We start from the raw sequence: 20,714 nt of genomic DNA on the forward strand, positions 1-20,714 counted from the left end.
TTTCTTGCAAGTAATTAATGATCTGTAAACAAGTACCATAATATCCTCGGAGTTCTTCTTTGAGATGATCACCCTCTAATTTATCTGTTAAATCACGTTTGATTTTTTTGGTATGAGAGTTTTCGTGACGTGGGACCCATTGTACTTTGGTGTGACCTCCGTGTCCAGGGACAGCGTGTCTCCAGCTGTGTAGCTGTGTTTGTGAATGTCTTGGTGTCTGTCTGTCATCCGCTCTGTGTATTTTGTGCCTCTCTCACTAGGGATCTAAGTGTGATGACATGTGTATGATGTCTGTAGATACCGAGATGCGTCTGCATGTTGCTGTTGTAGTTCTGTGTTTGTGCATCTTTGTGCGAATGTCCAGGGGGGTTGGTGTGTCATTGTGCATCAGAGGCAATGGGATGTAGTGGTCAAAGATGATAGATTTGACCTGAGTTCAAATCTCAGGGTTTTTTTTTTTATCTCAGCAAGTCATGTCGCCTCTTGGGCCTTAGTTTACTCATCTGTAAAATGATGAGATTGAACTAAATTAGGAGTTCTTAAGCTGAGGCTCATGGACTCCCTCCCCCATCCCCATCCCCAGGTCCATAAGCTAATTTCAAAGAATCTATAAATTTGGATGGGGGGAAAAGTCTTTATTTTCAATCATTTTAAACTTAAATTTAGCATTTCTTTCAATTATTTAAAAACATGATGCTGAGAAGAGGTCCTTAGGTTCATGAAACTGCCAAAGGGACACACTTGGATTAGAAGAACCCCTTGGATTAGACAATTTATTTCTAAAGTCCGCATCAGTCTTACTCCTGATACCATGTATATGTAAAAAATCTCTGTTTCTGTGTATCTTTATATGTATAGGTGTTTAGATGAAGGGCCAGCAGGGCTGAGGGTATCAGCTCAGATTCAGAATGTGCAAACTATGGGGTCTGGAAAGTACTCTGAGAGTTGCTGGGGCTGTGAGCAGTTGTGAGGGCCTTAGCAGAAGGAGTGAGCCCAGCCTGGAGGAGGCGGCTGTGTCAGCCACTTAGGCCATCTTTGACCAGAGCAAGATCTTGTGTCACTAGACCTCCCTGGGAGAGAAGACCACAGGCTGTGGCCACTGGCCCCCTTAGAAGTGTTCCCCTTTCCCTAGCCTGGCCCTCCCCCAAATAGAGCGATTGTGTCTCCCCTCCTGGGGCTAAATCTAGCTTAAGCCCCTTCCTGTCCTTTCCCCTCCCTCCTTTTCCTAGTCCTTCCTCCCTCTCCCATTCCTCTTGAACCTGCTTGAAAGAGCACCCTGCATGGAAGGCCCTATTGGGCGCCCCTGGCTTCCTGGCCCCAGGCCTGGCCCCCTTCCCTCCCCCCTGGCCCTCGGCTCTAATGCCCGTGTCTTTTCCCCTCCAGGTGGAAGCAGGTGCTCCATGTCGGCAGTAAACCTGCCTAAACACGTGGACTCTATAATCAACAAACGTCTCTCAAAGTCCTCTGCCACGCTCTGGAACTCCCCCAGTAGAAGTAAGAGGCCTGCCCCACTCCAGCCCCAGTCTGTCATGGCCCAGAGGCCCCCCCAGCAATAGGGCTGCCTCCCGAACCCAGCCTAGGCCCTGGCCCTCTCCAAGACCCAAGCCACTTGTTGAGAAGGTGCTAGAAGGGATGCGTGTCGGGCCAGGGGTCAGTCCCCTGTGGTCCTGCCCGGCCCTGAAGTTCTGTAACTTGGGGAAACATTCTGGGGCTTTGTGCCCGTCCCCACTCCCCCACTCAAGGTTCCATGGCTGTTGGGCAGTCATAGTTGTGAGAGCAGAGGTAGATACCCAGGGCTGGAGGAGAGGACAGACAGAAGGCAGCTCGACCCGAGCTGGGGCCGCCAGAACCTGGAAGAGTGCCAAACCTCCCCCCCTTTCAGGCAAGGAGACAGGGCCTGAGCCAAGGCATGGGAGAGGCATACAGTGCTCTCCTGGCTACCCTGGCCGAGAAGGCACTGAAGGGGGCCCGAGCCAATTCAGAGTCTTCTGGAGTGTGGTCTCTTGCTGGTCCTTTTCAACATCCCTCCTGTGCCAGGGGGTAGGAAGGGCCGTGGGGTGATGCCAAGGACACAGGTCTTGGTGCCATGGTATCTCCTTCCCCAAAGAGTGCCAGATGTGTCTTCAGTGACAGGAATCTGGTTATATGGCTACAAGGCTGGCACTGCCCCCACTCCCAGCTAGCACCAGCTAGCTAGAGCCCACATGCCAGCCTGTGAAGTGGTGGATTTAGGGGGTTTTGGAGGTGGTAGGGGAGTTATTTATAAGCTCCTTCAGTTTTTATTTGATTGCTCAATTGCCTGGCAACCAAATCAGCTGCTGCTGGGCCCCACCTGACTGAGAAGGGGTAAAAATAGATAGAGCAGCTGAGGGACGAGGAGAGGCAGCAGGGGCAGCTGGGCAGGGCAGGGCAGGGCATGGAGACACCTCCAGCACTAAAGCCTCTCCCGGGGCAAGAAGTCATTTCACCTGGAAGGGGAGACCCTTTTCAGAGGGGGACCACCTTAGGGCCTTGGTCTCCATGCCTAGGAGGAGCCTGGCACTGGGCCTGGGTGGCCCTTCCCTTCCTAGGGGCAAAGGGCAGCAGCAGGCAGCGCCCTGGGTGCTTGGCCCTGGCCTCCCCTCCTGGCTCCTGTGTCCACAGGCCAGGCATCCTCTTTTGGCTGGGTCCGAGGAGAGGTCAAAAGGACGTTGCTGGGCTGTTAGTCTTGTCAGGTTTGGTGCGTGCCAGAGCCACGGTCAGTACTGAAGAGATAGGGCCGGTCATATTCCTGGGGAGCGCTCACCCATCAGGCCAGGGCAGAAGAAATGACGCATGCCAGACTAGGGGAGGGAGGAAACAGATGGGGCCTGGCGTGTGCGTCTGTGGAGAACCGTGCGTGGGTCCTTGGGCACGTCCGTGTGTGGTTGTCGTGTGCCTGGTTGGGTCTCACTGTCTACCCCTTGGTTGTAACCATCTGGGGATCCGGCCAGGAGGTAACTGTCTCTGCCCACTTTCCCACCCCCGTCACCCCAGACCGGAGCCTGCAGCTGAGCCCTTGGGAGAGCAGCATAGTGGACCGACTGATGACGCCCACGCTGTCCTTCCTGGCCCGGAGCCGGAGCGCCGTCACCCTGCCGGGCAATGGCAAGGATCAGGGTAGGGGCATGCTGCGGCCCCCCGGGAGGGGAGGAGCGGGGAGCTGGGAGCCACAAGGACTCGTGGTGGGGAAAACGGGCAGGGATGTGAGGGTCGAGGGAACCCCCTGGCCCTGGGGCTGAGAGGGGCACGACACGTCTCTAGTGTTGTCTCAGGCCCCTCTACCCAAGCCCTTGCCTTGGAGTAGCTTGGGCAGAGGGCGTCTAAGCTTGCTTATTCCTATTTTGGATGATGAAACAGACCCAGAGAGAGGGGACTTGCCCAAAGTCACCGCCAGTGAAGGTGGAAGCTCGCCTAGCCCAGATCTCTTGGCTTCTTTGGAGGCTCGGCCTTGTCCTCCATCCTAAGTCCACTGTGTTTCTCCCCAGTGGTCCCCATGTGCCCTCGCTCTGCCTCGGCCAGCCCCCTGACTCCCTGCAGCACCCCTCGGAGCCTCCACCGATGTGCAGCCGCCGAGCGCAGAAAGGCAGCAGGCAGCAGCCCCGCCACCCCTCGCCGTCGGCCTGAGGCCTCCCCAGTGAGTGCTGCCCCGGGGGAGGTACACTGCGGTCATCAGTGACCAGAGGTAGGGGGTGGGGGTGGAACCGTCACAGACCGATAGATGTTCATGGGGATTCGCACCCTCGGCTCTCCAGGCGCAAAAGAAAAAAGACAAGAAGGACAAAGACCGTGAGAATGAGAAAGAGAAGAGCGCCCTGGCACGGGAGCGAAGCCTCAAGAAGCGCCAGTCTCTGCCCGCTCCTCGAACCCGCCTCTTACCTGCCACAGAACTCAGGTGCGTGGCACCTACTCAGCCCTGCTCAGGGTGGGAGAGACAGGAAGAGAAGGCCCCGGGTTGGATTCATGAAAACCAGCCATTCTAAGGTGTCGCTCTTCTTCCCACAGCCCCAAATCCAAGACTCGACCCTCTTCTCCCTCCACTCCTCGGCACCGGCCAGCCTCCCCGTGCCCCAGTCCAGGACCTGGCCTTCCCCCCAAGCCGCCCTCCCCACGGGGCACCACAGCCTCCTCCAAGGGGCGGGTGCGGAGAAAGGAGGAGACTCAAGAGAGCCCTGGCCAGGCTGGGCGAGAAGAGAATAAGGACAAAGCCAAGGAGGAAGAGAAGGCACCAGCCACCATAGCGCCCCCGTTGCCAGCCGCCCCCCCGCCAGCCAAGGAGCTGCCCAGAGCAGAACCGGCCAGGGTTTCTGGGGAGACACCCTCAGGTGGGCAAGAGCACCCCAGGGAACCCCATTTGGAAAGGGGAAATCACCGTCCTAGGGGGAACCGGTCTGATCTGGGATTTGTGACACCAGCTTTCAGGCTATCCGAGAGGGAGACAGGACCAAAGTTGGGTGCTGTCCAATGCTACCGCCTCAGGTCTCTGCTCTCCATGGGGATGGGGCGATGGGGAACGAGGTGGATGATCCCATCTCCATCTAGCTTGGAGGGCTTTAGGATCTGCCGTGGGAATGGATGGGAGCTGAGAGAGGCAGAAAAGGCGTCTTGGATTAGGAAGCCACCTGAGGGCTCCAGGTTAATGGGAGTGCCTCAAAAAGAGCCCAGGGTCAGGACCAAGGCCTGTGCCCTTGACAGCTGGGTCTGGGGCTCCTTCCAGGTACTACCGTCCCAGCTTTGCCCCCAGTCTCAACTCCCCCTCCCCCCTCTGGCAAACCCACGGCTGGCACCACCGACCCAGAAGAGGCCACTCGGCTGCTGGCTGAGAAACGGCGCCAAGCCAGAGAGCAGAGAGAACGGGAGGAACAGGAGCGCCGGGAGCAGGCAGAACGGGACAAGTGAGTGTGAGAGCAGAGGCTCATGCCAGGGCTTTCCTTGGGGAGGGAACGGGGACCAAGAAGGCCCAGGGCTGCCTGGGAGGGAGCATGGATGCCCTCCTACTCCCTCCCCCTCAAGGCTAGGAAGATCCCTGGTACCACATTTCCCTCCCTCATCCCCAGTCACAATCCTCTAAAGGCTCTTCAAACACAGGCCTTTGCCCTTCTTGGAACCTGACAGAACGTGTCCGCACGTACTTCATGGGCTTGTCTTCTGAAAGCAGAGTGGAGGGAAGGCTGAGAAAAAGCCCACGCTGAGCTGGGAGGTGGCGCTGTAGTCATGGCTTCAGAGCTCTATCCTTGGCCCTGTTTTGCTCAGCGTCTTTTTTTAATTTTCTTTTTAAACCTTTACTTTCATCTTAGTAACAACTCTAAGACAGAAAGTCAAGGACAAGGCACGTGGTGTTAAGTGATTGACCCAGGGTCACACAGCTGGGAAGCATCTGAGGCTAGGTTTGAACCTGGGTGCTCCAGCTGCAGGCCTCACACTCTTTTCTGCTGTGTCACCTAGCTGCCCTTCTTATGTTTTAAAAAAATCTGACCTTCTATCTTCCAATCAATTCTAAGACAGAAGAGCAGCAAGGACTAGGCATTTGGGGTTTAAATGACTTGTCCAGGGTCACACAGCTAGGACATGTCTGAGGCTAGATTTGAACCCAAGTCTTCCTGACTCCAGGCCTGGCACTCTATCCATTATACTGCCCCTATCATTGATTTTCATGAAGGTACCAGATATCTGCAAATTGGATAAAAGATGGTAACCCAAAGCCTGAAGGGGGAGTTCGCCGACCATATGATGGTTTGCACAAAATCAGGATGGACTAAAATGATGGGTCAGATCTGTAACATCCCATTAATAGGAATAAATGTAAAGTCCACATAGGTATAAAAGATGAATAGTATTCACACAGAGCAGAAGAGGCATGACAGTTCAAGCTAGTTCATATGAATGAGCTGTGGGAGTCTTAGTGAGCTGCAAGCTCAAGATGGGTTGGTGGTGGGACAGGCAGGTGACTCGGGGGGTTGAGAGCCAGACTTGGAGATGGGAGGTTCTGGGTACAAATGTGACCTCAGACACTTCCTAGCTGTGTGTCCCTGAGCAAGTCACTTAATCCGCATTGCCCAGCCCTTAGTGCTCTTCCACCTTGGGACCATCACTTATTCTCAATTCTAAGACAGAAGTAAGGGTTAAAAAAAATGGATCGGTAGTGGGACACAAAGTCTGATGTAATCTTAGGCTGCTTTAATAGTAGCAGCATGTCCAAAATGAACCAGTCTAGTTGTCCTAAACTTGATGAGAATACTCCATTTTAAGGACACTGACATGCAAGTGTGCCTTGTGGCTTAGAAGTGACCCTCAGGTGGTTCTTCAAAGCTATTTCCATTGAGGGAAAGCCTTCTTGGGTGAACCTGGAGAGACTTTGAATATGGTCTGGGAGATCGGTGATGTCTCATCCTCTGGGCATCAGGATAGCGTGGTCCCGTAAAGAAAGTGCTAGCTCTGGGGCTAAAAGACCTGGGTTCCTATCCTGCCTCTGACATTTGTCACTTATTACTGCCTGTAGGATCTTGGACGAGTCACAACCTCTCTGGCTTTCGGTTTCTTCATCAGTAAAATGGAGGATTAAATGGCCTCTGGAATCCCTTCCTTTTGTTCTGTGACCAAGCCAGCTAAATACACCAGTAGGCTAACCATTAGAGGATAATTTCTTTGGACATGGGAGATTCAAGAACCAAAAATTCAGAGTGGCCATTAGCCCATCAGTCTTGCTCCTAAGTGATGATGGCAGTGGTGGAAAACGGGTGACCAAAGGCAGCAAGAATTAAGGATTTTAAGACCATCTACAACCTTAATTTACCTACAAAATGAATATCCTACTAGCGGAACTGAGCCACAATTTAATTAATGTTTTTGCTCACCAATGAAGGTATAAGGCAAGTCTTAGTTAAACAGAAGGATAGCTCACCAGCTCTCTTTGAGGAAGGGAGTAATAAAGGGGATGATGCTGCTGCTGCTGCTGCTGCTGCTTTTTTGGTTGTGCACCCAAGGTCAACAAGAAAATCTTTCCATGAGGCACTTGTTCACAAAGAACACAGATGAAGGGAACACCCCGAAGCTTACGTGTCAGTATGCTAAGGATAAAATAATAGAAATTCTAGGACCACCATAACAGGATCCTCCAAACCAAGATAATGAATGGGCCGAAGTTTGATGATTTCAAGGCAAAGATGGAACAGGAGAGAGCAGTGAATAATACATTGAATAACATGGTTCCTAATTAAGAATGAAGGAGACCAAAGGGAAGTAGATGATTCAGAAGTCACATGCCTATATATTATGCATGTTTTCCTGAAGAAATGGACATAGTACAGACTAGACAGAAAAAGGAAAAAGAAACCGGGAAAGAAAAAAATATATTAACTTTTTCCTAAGAGACAGGAGATTGCTGTTTATCAATGTGGAGATAATAATAATACCGAACATTTATATAGTGCTTACTATGTACCAGATACTTGCTAAGCACTTCACAATCATTATTTCATTTGATCCTCATAATAACCCTAGAAACGAGGTGCTATTATTATCTCCACTTTATAGATGAGGAAACTGAGGCAAACTTGTTAAATGACTTGCAAAGTGTCACACTAGCTAATTTAAACTCAGGTCTTCCTGACTTCAGGCCCCATGCTCTTAACTACTGTACCACTCACTGCCCCAAATCATTTCAGAATCTTTTTGTGTGTGTGAAGTCAGATCATTGAGAAGAGCAGAAGTCAAAATTAACATCAAATTAGAAGAATAAAAAGATGCTGCTTGTAATTATAACACTGGCAGTGTGACCTTTCTAAAATCAGCTCTTAGCCCAGAACAAGGGGAAACAGGTAAAAGTAAAGATATTGATTCTGATTATTGCAATCTATCTCTAAGTGAAATTTAACCAATAGAAAATAATCACCAGAAAATAGAGTAAAAGAGCCTAGAAAATACCTCTGCCAGCAAACCCTCCTTTGCCACTCAGGGATAAATGGCAGCCAGCAAGAATTTCTTTTTTTTTTTTTTAAACCCTTACCACCTCCTTGGAAGCAATACTGTGTATTGGTTCCAAGGCAGAAGAGTGGTATTGGCTAGGCAATGGGGGTCAAGTGACTTGCCCAAGGTCACACAGCTGCGAAATGTTTGAGGCCAGGTTTGAACCTAGGATCTCCCATCTCCCATCTCTAAGCCTGGCTCTCAATCCACTGAGCTACCCAGCTGCCCCTAAGAATTTCTGTTTAAGAGTACAGAAAAAGCATTACAGAGGAAAGATGATTTCCCTTAAAAAAATAGAATGCTTTTTCGTGTTTTTATCAAAGTCATTTTTGAATAAACTCTTCTTCCCATCCCATAAACCTTGTAACAATAACAAAGCATAGATAAGAAAAACCAGCCCATCAGCCAGCAGATCATGCATGTGTGATGGAGTTACGATATCTAGCACCCATCATTCCCTACCTCTCCAAGGAAATGTTCAGTCATTTCTGACACTTTGTGACCCCATTTGGGGTTTTCTTGGCAAATAAACTAGAGTGGTTTGCCATTTCCTTTTCTAGCTCATTTGACAGATGAGGAAATTGAGGCCAACAGCATTTAGTGATTTGTCAAGGATCACATAGCTAGTGTCTGAGGTCACATTTTAACTCAGACCTTCCTGACTCCAAGTTCAGCATTCTATTTATCCACCGTACCTCCAAGGAAAAGAAAGAGATACATTTAGGATGATAGAAGATTTTGAGTAATTATCTTTTCATGAAACAAACTTGCAAAATTCTTGGTATGAAACCAACTAAAAGTATTTATAAGAAACTGAAAGAAGATAATAAATAGCGATGAAGAGAATAACATTTCTAGAGGGATCTATTCAAATCATCAGTAAAAAAAAAACATTCGAGCTTGAACAACTTAGTGTCCATTCTGCTATATGAAGAAATGGCAATGACGTTACTAGAGGAGAACTGTGTGGAGTGTGATATAATTTTAAAGGTACTCAGAGACTGATTTCCAAAATACCTCAGAAGGGAATATTCAGAAAGATTCAATTAGCATCAGGATGGTATTATATAGCACCCAAACCCCCAAAACATACATATACACCCTTCAAAAAGCTATCACTTGGGGGCCGCTAGGTAGCTCAGTGGATTGAGAGCCAGGCCTAGAGATGGGAGGTCCTGGGTTCAAACCTGACTTTAGACACTTCTTAGCTGTGTGACCCTGGACAAGTCACTTGACCCCCATTGCCTAGACCTTACCACTCTTCTGCCTTGGGACCAGTACACAGTATTGATTCCAAGATGGAAGGTGAGGGTTTCAAAAAAATAAAAAAGCTATCACTTGCTTCATGGCATGATAGGCTGGAATCCACTCAAAGCCAATAGTTTGGGGTGCAGTATGAAATAGCAGAATGTTGGCTTTGCAATCAATAGGACCTGGGCACAGTTCCTAGCTTTGCTGCTTGTGAGACCTTGGACAAGTCTTTCAACCTCTGGGTCTCAGTTTCTCATCCAATCCAAATGAGAGTACTGGTTCATAGCCTCTGAAGTCTCTACCCATTCTGTAGTTACCATCCAGTAACCATCAGAGATTTGATAAGGCAGCTTTTTATCCCCACACACCTGTCTGTCGAGGCGGGAGACTGGGTAGGGAAGCTGGCCCATCTCAGCCCCAATCCCTGCCACCCTTTTTTCCTTTTTTAGATTGGTCTTTTTTTTTTAATCCTTACCTTCCATCTTAGAATTGATCAATATTAACTCTAAAGCAGAAATGCAGGAAGGGTTAGGCAGTGGGAGTTAAGTGACTTGCCCACAGTCCTGTAGCTAGTAGACAGGTATTTCTCATATGACCTTGTGTTGTAGTGAGATCAGTTTATTTGAAATAGAAATCATTAGGGTTGGTACGAGCACGTATGAAAAGACTCAAATGATAAACAGTATAAGATGCATAAATAATCGCCTCCTAAGATACCGCCCATGCTCTCAGCCCCTAGCCTTTCAGGAGACGGGGCTTTGGGTCCTTGGCAGAGAGATTATATTAGAGCCCCTCACAAGGTATGGGACCAAAAGAACTTCCCACGGATGAAAATAGGGAGTACGTCCCAATGACATGACACCCTTAAAGGTCCAGGATATGCCATCACTGCAGATAGTGTCAAGTCCTAAGCCAGGTGTTAAAAGGAGTGATAAAACCTCCCAATGGAGAATATCCAAAATACAAACTTAGCAAGAGGGGAGGGGAGATCTCAGCTTCCCCAAAGCCTCTGCCGGGACTCTGTGTGCATTGCTGTTTTTCAGCCTCTTCTCATCTTCTTTCCCAGGCGTCATGCCCACCCTTCCCTGCCATAACTGCCCCCATGGTATATGCTCTTTGAGGCCTCTGTGGGCACTGTAGCCAGCCTCTAGGGTTGTTTGGGGGGATGGGGTTAGCCCCCGAGAAGATATCGATAACTCTTGATCTAAATGTCTACTTACTCATCTTGACACACAGCTCTTGAGTCTGTGTATGAAGGAAGGGTATCCTTGATGAAAGTGTGAGAAGGGAATAGGCAAGCTTTGCGAGATGATTCTCTACAGCTGGCCATAGCTTCCTGGTCCCATGTTTGACTGAGGTGAAAAGAATATAATATCCCACTGTGTTCATTGTTTAATGACAGATAAGAATTTGGCTGTATAAATGGAGATTTTGAACCCTAGACTTCTGGGGAATGACGTCTAGGGTTCAGAATCTGCAGGAGAAATTATAGGGAACTCTGGGAAATACCAAGGACTTCTGGGGAATGACGTCTAGGGTTCAGAATCTGCAGGAGAAATTATAGGGAACTCTGGGAAATACCAAGGACTTCTGGGGAATGAAGTCTAGGGTTCAGAATCTGCAGGAGAAATTATAGGGAACTGGGAAATACCAAGGACTTCTGGGGAATGAAGTCTAGGGTTCAAAATCTCCATTTATACAGCTCAATAGAGCAATATCCACTCACAAAGATTCTCTGTACATGCAAAATGACTACTTTGTTCAGGGATCCTCTGACCCTTCTTGCTGACATCACATATCTAACAAAGTATTGACAAACTTTAATTTCACCCATCAAAAGCCCCACAGGATGCTGTAGAGACCTGAAACCAGTCTTATGAAAAAGGAACAAGGGATGGGGCAGCGAGGCAGCATGGTAGATAGAGTGCCAGGCCTGGATTGGGAGGACCTGGCTTTAGATTTGGCCTCAGACTCTTCCTACCTTGTGTAACCCTGGGCAAGTCACTTAACTGCTCTTCTGTCTTAGAATTGATACTGGAGGAGCTAGGTGGGTCAGAGCCAGGCTGAGAGACGGGAGGTCCTGGGTTTAAATCTGGCCTCAGACACTTTCCAGCTGTGTGACCCTGGGCAAGTCACTTGACCCCCATTGCCTAGCCCTTACCACTCTTCTGCCTTGGAACCAATACACAGTATTGACTCCAAGACAGAAGGTGAGGGTTAAAAAAAAACTAAAAGAGAGGAGAGGTGGGGGAGCAGCCAGTAATCGCTGTCCAGAAGGTTGATGGACTTTCTGGTAGTAGTAGTGAGCTCTATGTCCCTGAAGATCAGGAAGCAGAGACTGGAGCATGGTTTCTGGGGGGGTTGTAGGGTATTTGCACTACGTAACCCCCAAGGAAAGCTCTAAGATTCAGGGCTTCTTACATGGGCTTCCGACCTCTGGGGAACCCCCAGGCTGCCCTCCTTTTCATAATCGGGCTCTCCCAGAGGAGAATGCTGAGCACTGAGTTTCCAGATGTCCTGTCCCCCCACAGGAGGCTGAGGGAGGAGCAGCTGGCTCGGGAGGCCGAGGCCAGGGCAGAGCGGGAAGCAGCTGCCCGGCGAAGGGAGGAGGAGAGGCAACAGCGGGAAGAGCAGGAGGCCCGGGAGAAGGCCCAGGCGGAGCTGGAGGAGCAGGAGAGGCTGCAGAAGCAGGTGCCAGGGTGGGGAGGCCTGGGGGGGGGGGGCGGGCAGGGAGCTCAGTCAAGCTTGGGGGGATGGGGAGGCAACATCTGCTAGGTAGAGGCATGGTCTCACCCGAGGGTCCTTTGGCAGAAGGAGGAGGCTGAAGCGAGGTCTCGGGAAGAGGCCGAGAGGCAGCGGCTGGAACGAGAGAAACACTTTCAGCGGGAGGAGCAGGAGCGGCTGGAGAGAAAGAAGGTGCGGCTGCATAGTCGGGGAGGAGCAGGGTCTGCGCCTGGGAGCTGGAGGGGGAGCTGTGTAGGGTCGGGGGCTGGGGTGTCCAGCTGAGTGCCCCTTTCCGGTGGCCTGAGTGTTGGGAGTCAGGGAGCCCCTGGCCTGGAATCCTGCGACCGCTCTGAGCCTCAGGTTCACAACTTCACAGGGTTGACATGCGGGTTAGGGGCTTGTAAGCTCTTAGAAGGATATGTAAGCTTCTGCCCATACTGTCATATTATTGCTATTGATGCACGTTTCCTTGGGCCGCAGAGGCTAGAGGAGATCATGAAGAGGACTCGGAAATCGGAGGCTACGGAGTCCAAGGTCTGGATTTCCTGGTGTCGGGGTGGGGGGGGTGTCCTCAGGGCCGGTGGGGGGGAGGGGGGCTGACTTTCTGAAGGGAGGGGGCTTCCCTTGGAGCCCAGGGTATCTTCTGGGTCCCTCACCATTCTGACCCACCCCCTTTCCCCACCCAACTAGAAGGTGGATAGGAAGATTCTCAATGGGAAGGAGGCCAAAGCAGACCACTCCAGCCCAGGTACTGGGGGCCCTCCCCATGGGTGGGGAGTGCTGGGCAGGGAACCAGGTGAGGTGGGGGAGGGCTCAGGGACTTCTTCCCATGCTGAGGCTCCCTCCCCACTGAATCCTCCCCTCTCCATCGATGCCCTTCCCCAACTGAATCTTCCCCTCATCTGACCCCTTTGCTTCACTCCCCACTAAATCTCCTCTCCTCCACGATGTCCCCTGGCCATTGAGTCCTCCCTTGTTAAACATCTTTCCTTTTTTGCTGAGCTCCTCTTTGTGGGAGGGGCCTTCCATTGAGGCCACTTCCCCCCTCCGGGGATTCTTCCTTGCAGAGCCTGAGAAGGCGCCTGAGCCTGAAAAGGTGCCTGAGCCCCTGGCCAAGGGCCTGGAAAAGGAGATTCTGCCAAGAGATGGACAGCCTCCTCAGGAGCCTCAGTGGAGGTATATCACCCTTGAATTCGAGCCCCCTCTCTATATACCAGAGAGGGGAGCTGAACTGGACTTCTTCCCTCTGCTGTGGGGTTACTGGAACCATGGGGAGAGTCCGTTAGGGTTTGTAGAGGCCTCCAGGGACATCAGGGTTGGAGGGACACCCTTGAGGGCCTAGGAATCCAGAGTCAGAATGCCTCCACTCTGTGCCCACAGCATGCAGGGGAAAGAGGCAGGGTCGCTGGTGAATGGACTGCAGCCCTCTGCTGTGCACCAGGAGAATGGCTTCTCCCCCAAGGGGACCCCTGGAGAAAAGGGGAGCCCCCTTAGCAGGACTGGGGAGACTCTGCTGCCTTTTGCTGAGACTGAGGCCTTCCTCAAGAAAACTGTGGTGCAGCCTCCACAGGTCACAGGTACCAACTGAATCCCTTTCCCCCTATCATCCTATTGCCTTCCTAGCTCTTACCCATGACGCTACCTGTCCCATAATTGGTTCCCTCCAGTATTCATCCTGTCCTTCTCTCTGACCCAAGAATCCTTCCCTAGTTCTGCTCTCCAGAATTTTTCCTGTCCTTACACTGAATCTTACCTTTCCGTCCTGAATACCCCTCTGTCCCCCTAGGCTCCCCACCAAATCCTTCCTGTTGCTCTCCTCTCTGGCCTTGGCCCACCCCATTTCCCTCAGTTCCTACTCATGAGCCCCTCCCTTCTTCCTCCAGCTCCTCTCAGCTTCTTTCCCCACTGGCTCAGTATTCCATTCCCCAGCATTCCCACCCCACACGCCCAGCTCTATCCCAGCATGCTCTTGCAAGCTTCCCTTGGGGGACTCCAAAGTTGTTGGGTGTCCCTGTGGCTTAGCCCTTACTTTACTTCCCCTCTTTATCCTCTCTTTCCAGAAGTCCTCTAAGGGCCTGCCCCCAGTTCCAGAGTACTGCACTGTGCCTCTGTCCTCAAACCAGGGCATCCCAGTGCCCCCCACCCCAGGAGTGCCATAGACCCTCCGGGGCTTTCCCCCTGGAAAAGGAAGAAGAGGACGAAGGGAACAAAAGACAAGAAAGCTGCTGGAGCTGGGAGCTGGGGCCTGGGCCTGGGCAAGGAGTGGGGATGGGAGGGATGATGGGGTCTTCCAGGCTCCCGGGGGGTCCTGTGTGTTGTTTTTAATCTGCACCTTATAAGACTGCCGGTGTCCTTGGCCTCAGCTGGAGCCAGGCCCTGCCTCCCACACCCCTCCCTCTCTCACACATCCTTACACCCCTGCCTCTGGCTGGGTCTCACTTGTAGTATTTCACTTTTACTCTTGGAAGTGACCTTCTGGGTACAACGTCTGTGAATAATGTATATAGCATGCCCCCTTCACCCCCTGGGCCCAGGGCCCCCCGGAGGCTGGGCCAGCCCAGGGCTCCACAGGGAGGTTTTTCTCTATTTAAGGGTAACCAAAGGGCCTCTCCCAGGCTCTTACAATGAGGAAGTTGCCTCATGATGGGAAGAGGGGTGGAATGGGGATATTGGGAACTCAGGGGAGCCTGTACCCACTACCCACCCCCACCTCGGTGTCAGTGTTACAGCATATGAACAAATTTATCCGGAAATAAAGCCAGATTCCTGCCAACTTTGCTTCAGCTTTCTAAGGATGGGGACAGGGAGGAGAAGGGATGCCTGAACTCTGTGGTCGGGGTTCCTGGGTAATGGCACTGTTGGGATGGGGCTAGGCAGTGGGGCAGAGAGCCCTCTGGAGATGATGTCCCTCCTTTTCCCTCCTGCTTGGCCAGCACTTGTTGCAGCCGTCCCTCTCCATTCACTTGCAGCTTCGTCCTCTTGGGGAGAAGTACATGCTCCAGATAGCTTCTAGGCCCACCCATTCATATGAGCCAGCCTTCCTCCCCCTGCTCTTGCCCTGACCCTGGCCCGGGAGGTACCTGGAGTCTGAAGAAGGAGAGGAGGGGATATTCAGTAGCAGTGTCATGCCAGAATATCGTGCCTCTCCCAGCAGGGCAGAGCTGGTGCTGGGGAGAGGGGAGGAGATGGAGGTCTGATTTCTAGAATCCCAAGAGAGTGGATCTAGACTTTCTCTTCCCAAACCCTCCCCAAGAGCTTGTGTCTGATAGAGGGGAGGGAGGGGCGGCAATGGCTCTAGAGCTCCCTTTCCCCTCCTTACCACACACACACACACACACACACACACACACACACACACACACACACACACACACACACACACACACACGGGCTACAGATTGGGGAAAGGAGAATGTAGGAGTTATTCATTTTCCCTCCCCCACAACTCTCCTCCTCTGGAAACCTTCCCCAAAGGGTCCCAGTTCTTAAGAGATCTGGTTTCCCAGCTGTCCTTTGCCTCCAACACTCTTCCCCCAGCGCTACTACTTGACCCACTCAGCTGTTCTCTTCCGTCAAGTGTTCTCTGGCACTTCAATCCGGCAGAGCTCTCTGTCAGCCACCTCTTTCTGGGTCCTTTGTAAAATCCGTATCGCCTACAGGGTAAAGCCAGGTATCGGGGATGCCCTCTACATCCAAACATTGGACTACCTCAGCCCAACTTCCAAAGCACATGAAGAATTGGCTGAGGACATCACACACACATCCCCACCTCACGCCCACCCTAGTCCTAGAAAAGCACTTCTTTTGACTTTCTAGCCTTGCTCTCCCCTGTGGCCAAAGGCCCGTATTTGCAGCATGGTTTGTCAAGGTCAGGGTGAAGGCCCAGGTGAAAGGCAGCCCTGGGACAAAGCATGACTATGTCCTAGAGACGGTTTGAAAATGATTCCCTTCTCCTAGAGGCTTTGAGCTGTTACTGTCACCTGCTGATGTAAATTTTCCATCCTTGAGGCCTGGAAAATTCAGTTTAGCAAATACTGATTAAGCCCACACTATGGAAAAAGACCCACGTTGGGTCTCTAGAGGCAGCCTTGCATAGTGGGTAAAGCACTAGACTTGGAATCAAGCAGGCCTGGGTTCAACTCTTAGGTTAGAAGCTCATTAGCTATGTGACCGGGGGGGAGGGAATTTTAACCTTTCTAGCTTTCAGTTTCTCCATTTGCAAAATAACACCAGTTTTCCAGAACTGTTGTGACAACCAAATAAAATAATCTATGTTGGTAATCATAGCTTGCATTTTATCTAGTGCTCCAGGGTTTTATAAAGTCATTTCCATATAACAATTTTTTAAACTTTCAAAAATTGTTTTTGATCCATAAAAATCCACCTTCCTTCACCACATCCTTCCCACACTTTTCCCTATTGAAAAAAAGAAAAACAAACCCCTGTTGCAAACATGTATAGTGAAGTAAAACAAATTTCTCCAATGACTGTCCTCCCACACCCAAGAAGGCCTCAGTCTGCACCTTGAGTCAATCACCTCATTGTCAGGAGATGGTTAGTAGCAAATCTGATCATGAGCTTGTTCTATGTATACATACCGTATTGAACCCAGATAATGGAGATCAACAGATCTGGACATGGGGGTGGTCACTCAGGGGAATATGCAAGGGGAACAACTCAAAATATTGATTCTAATACTGCACACATTTATTGCCAGAAAATTCTGTTCTCTACTTATACAGAGCACTTTGCCTATCTTTCAAAGTTGTTTGTTTTTACAATATTGTTTTTATATAAATTGTCCTATTTCTGCTTACTTTTCTCAGCATCAATTCATATAAGTTCTTTCAGGTCTAGCTCTTTCAAAAGCTCTCTGGGGGCAGCCAGTATTAGTTTGAAGGCAGAAAAGCGGTAAGGGCTAGGCAATGGGTGTTAAGTGACTTGCCCAGGGTCACACAACCAGGAAGTATCTGAGGTCAGATGTGAACCTAGGCCTAGTTCTCAATCCACTGAACTCCCAGAAGGTAAGGGTTTACAAAAAAAGTTCTATAGAAATGACACTTTTTAGTTTGAAAAAATATGTTTAAAAAAAAAAAAAGAATTTCTGCCCAGAGGAGCTGATAGTTTTCTAGGGGAAATAATGCAATATGGAGTTATGATCTCATTTATTTTGATATTCTCTCTAATTGAAAATATCATAATTTATCCACACCTTCTATTGCTCTTGTCTTGCCATAAATCTTCCATGAAGGATCTACCCAATATGCCCAGTGCTCCATGGCTCCCAATATAGCCTGCCTTAAGGTTGCCTATCATTCCATATTCTCCATTTATGAACAGCTCACCTCCTTTTCTGATTATATGTTTTCTTTGTAGTCTTTAAAAAAATATATCCCGGGGGCAGCTGGGTGGCTCAGTGGATTGAGAGCCAGGTCTAAAGATGGAAGGTCCTGGGTTCAAATCTAGCCTCAGACACTTCCCAGCTGTGTGACCCTGGACAAGTCACTTAATACCCATTGCTTAGGCTTTACCACTCTTCTGCCTTAGAACCAATACCCAGTATTGATTCTAAGACAGAAGGTAAGGGTTAAAAAAAATATCTATATCTATATCTATATCTATCTATCTATCTATCTATCTATCTATCTATATATATATATATATATATCCCTCTTTGGTCACATATCTTCTTTGGTGATCTGATGCCTACTTATTATTTTTCCTTAAACAAAAATCTGTTTTTCTCTCCTTCCCTTCTCTCCACTGTACTCCCACTTGGGGCGGGAATAGTGAGGGGGGGGGACAAAACCTTGGCAATAAATATGCATAGACAAGAAAAACAAATTCTCTCATTGACCATGTTCAGTAAATATATGTTTCGATCCGCACTCTTGAGTCCATCCCTTCTCAATCAGGAGGAGAAGAGTAGCATGCTTTCATGACAAGCCCTCTGGAATCATGGTTGGTCATTCAAAGTTCATTCAAAACTCATCAGTAGCCCTGATTTGTTTGGATCCCACAGAACATCATGCCTCCCCTAGTATAATGCTCATCACTTAACATCTCATCTCCATCCTAATGGACCCAGTTTTTGATACCCAACATCTTCTTTAGGTCCTCAGTTGCCTCTCCCCTATGATTGGAGAGCTAGAGAGTAAAGCAGTAAACTCCTTCCTTTCTGGAGGGCTCAGAACTTTCCATGTTATGCTTCATTTTTCATTAACAGCTCTGATTGGCTTCTACTTCATAGAACATCATTCTTCTGACTCAGGCACCACCTGGTGGAACACCCCAACTTTCTTTTTATTTTGTGGATCCACTGAGGAAAGTGCCTGGCACATTTTAAGGGTTTAATAAATATTTGTGGAATTGAATTACAACTATTATCATGCTTCTCTCCATTAGAACTTACATTCTAATCAGGAAGACAATACTGAATTCATTATCTTCCTATCCACCCCCAAACTCTACCCCCTATCAAACTTTCTTCTTACTATTGAGGGTACTAACATCCTTCCAAGTCACCCAGGCTTACAACCTAAATTTCATCCTTGAGTTCTCACTCTTTCTCATTCTCTATAGCCAATCCATTGCCAAGATATCTCAATTTTACTTTTGTAACATCTCTTGCACACACCCCTTCCCAAGAAGACCAACACCGTGTAGGGACCCTCCTTTTAGTGTCCATTGTAGTAGACCACTCCCTGATACCCCATCTCTGCCTCCTGGCTTCCTTAAATTTTCAGTTAAATTCCCACTTTCTACAAAAAGCCTTTACTGATCTCTTAATGTTAGTGCCTTTTCCCTTGTATGTAGTTTGTGTGTACATAGTTCTTTACATGCTATCTCTATGAAGATGGGATTAACTCTCCCCTGCCCACTTTTAGATTTAGTCACTAAAAGTGTATACACTCCCACATTTCCTTAAGTGAGGGGCAGTCCACAACCCACGTCCTAAACTAGGTGACAACTCAGAAACCGACTGCTAAAACTGTGATTGGAAGGAAGTGGAAGGCACAGGAAGTGATACAAAGAAGGGTCTTTAAAAGTAGTTGCAACTTCCTGTGACCAGGTTTTTTTTTTTTCCTTCCATCTTGGCCTTGAAGGAACTCTGGCTTAGGACCTCAGACTGCTTCTGGTAAGACTGCTCTGGGATCTTCTCCCCTTGGACTTTGGATTGGTGAGTGGAAAAAGTTGACCTTCCTTTCCTGACTTCCAGAGAGATTAACACCTGATAGGTAGCTGCATGGGTGAACAACTAATATACTACCTCAGGGCCCTATGGCTAGACTTCTAGAGCCCTGATGGAGCATATAATTAGCTTGTTAAACTAGATTTCTTACTCTACCCTCTTTCTCATTTCTCTACTTTCACTCTTTCCCTCTATTTTATAAATAAATACTGCTAAAAAGTCATTTGACTTGAGATATATTAATTTTGGCAACCACATTCCCATATATTTAGTCCAACCTTAATTTTTAACCCTTACATTTCTCCCATTAGATTGTGTGCTCTTTAAGCAGATATTGATTTTTGCCTTTCTTGTACTCCCAGTGCTTGGCACATAGGCAATTAGTAAATGATTACTGACTTACAACATGAATCTTTAGGTGCATACTATGTGCCAGATACTCTTCTAAGCACAGGGTATACAAAGAAAAAATTGAAATAGTCCTTCACATCCAAGAACTTACTGTCAGGCTGAATAAGGGATCTCCCAGTGCCCATTAAGTGTCCTGAATAGGAGTAATTGAAATGCTCGACCGCCCCCCCCTTTTAGTCTTAGAAGTTTCCCTCATTGTATCAGAGATCCCCTTCCCAAGAAGACCAACACCTGTGTAGGGACCCTCCTTTTAGTGTCCATTGTAGTAGACCACTCCCTAATACCCCAGCCTCTGGCTACTGCTTCTTTCTCAAGCCTGCCTACAACCTGTCAATGTTTGGTTGATGTGCTTAATTCCTCAAAAGGTTTATAAGATCCCTATGTTCTATTCTTCTTTGCAGAATCATCTCAACTGGTGATCCTCTCAGAGATACTGTTCCTAGAGTCCCAGAGCCCTTGGCTCTGTGTGTTTTTTTTAGGCACTTGGCTGTATGGTGGTAGAATATTGAACACTATTGCTTTCCTGATTAAAGACTTGGTTTAGCTGACTACTTCAGTGGTTCTGTGTTTTTTTCCAAGTTGACAGAAGGACTCAAGTAAGCATTTATTAAGTGCCTATTATCCTCACAACCACCTATAGATGTAAGTGCTATTATTATCCCCATTTTGTCATTGAGGAAACTGAGGTAGAGATTAAATGACTTGCCCAGGGTCACTTAGCCAGTAAGTGTCAGAGACCAGAAAGAAAAAATGTCCCGCAAGTGGAGTGGTATGTGGCTTAAGGGAGGATTGCTTGCAAATCTTCCAAGAACTCAATAATCTTTGAAGACATCTAGGGCTAACTCTAGGGGTAAATGAGAAAGGCTAGGGTGTGTGTCTGGGTGATGACATGGGAGGGAAGAGAAGGGAGGGGCAATCCCACTGGCTGACAGCAGTAGAAGGACAGCTTTGAAAAACAAAATTCCCAGAGTAACAAGAAAACCAAGTGGTCAGAGCCAGGAGAAGTCATGGTCAGTAGTTACAGCCAATCTTAACTAATCAGAGCCAGAGAACTTGCCCTATTCTTATTTTTTTGGTAATTTTTTTCAATTGTCAATCCCTTCTCCTCCTCCCTTCTGGGGTGGGGAGGAGAGTCCTAACAACTAAGCAAAGT

General features: G+C 48.9%; 1 protein-coding gene and 1 long non-coding RNA gene across 3 annotated transcripts in view; both read left to right on the forward strand.

Moving 5' to 3' along the window:
* Positions 1-14,731, forward strand: part of MAP7D1 (MAP7 domain containing 1) — a 32,203-nt gene extending 17,472 nt beyond the window's left edge. Inside the window, exons 6-18 of one of the 2 annotated variants that reach the window (XM_056795148.1) lie at positions 1,384-1,494; positions 3,016-3,138; positions 3,507-3,655; positions 3,774-3,913; positions 4,024-4,343; positions 4,736-4,913; positions 11,766-11,925; positions 12,046-12,150; positions 12,439-12,492; positions 12,649-12,706; positions 13,026-13,134; positions 13,339-13,535; positions 14,019-14,731. In XM_056795148.1, the coding sequence (XP_056651126.1) occupies positions 1,384-1,494; positions 3,016-3,138; positions 3,507-3,655; positions 3,774-3,913; positions 4,024-4,343; positions 4,736-4,913; positions 11,766-11,925; positions 12,046-12,150; positions 12,439-12,492; positions 12,649-12,706; positions 13,026-13,134; positions 13,339-13,535; positions 14,019-14,029 (1,715 nt within the window). In that variant the 3' untranslated portion in view covers positions 14,030-14,731. The remainder of the gene's footprint in view (positions 1-1,383; positions 1,495-3,015; positions 3,139-3,506; positions 3,656-3,773; positions 3,914-4,023; positions 4,344-4,735; positions 4,914-11,765; positions 11,926-12,045; positions 12,151-12,438; positions 12,493-12,648; positions 12,707-13,025; positions 13,135-13,338; positions 13,536-14,018) is intronic. The other variant, XM_056795149.1, reaches the window with a different exon arrangement.
* A 3,023-nt stretch (positions 14,732-17,754) lies between these two features.
* Positions 17,755-20,112, forward strand: LOC107649108 (uncharacterized). Its single transcript, XR_001622524.2, has 2 exons — positions 17,755-19,138; positions 19,963-20,112. It is a non-coding gene; the product is annotated as an uncharacterized LOC107649108 (long non-coding RNA).
* The last annotated feature ends 602 nt before the right edge of the window (positions 20,113-20,714 follow it).

Source organism: Monodelphis domestica, chromosome 4, assembly GCF_027887165.1.
Source record: "Monodelphis domestica isolate mMonDom1 chromosome 4, mMonDom1.pri, whole genome shotgun sequence".
NCBI classification, from domain to species: Eukaryota; Metazoa; Chordata; class Mammalia; order Didelphimorphia; family Didelphidae; genus Monodelphis; species Monodelphis domestica.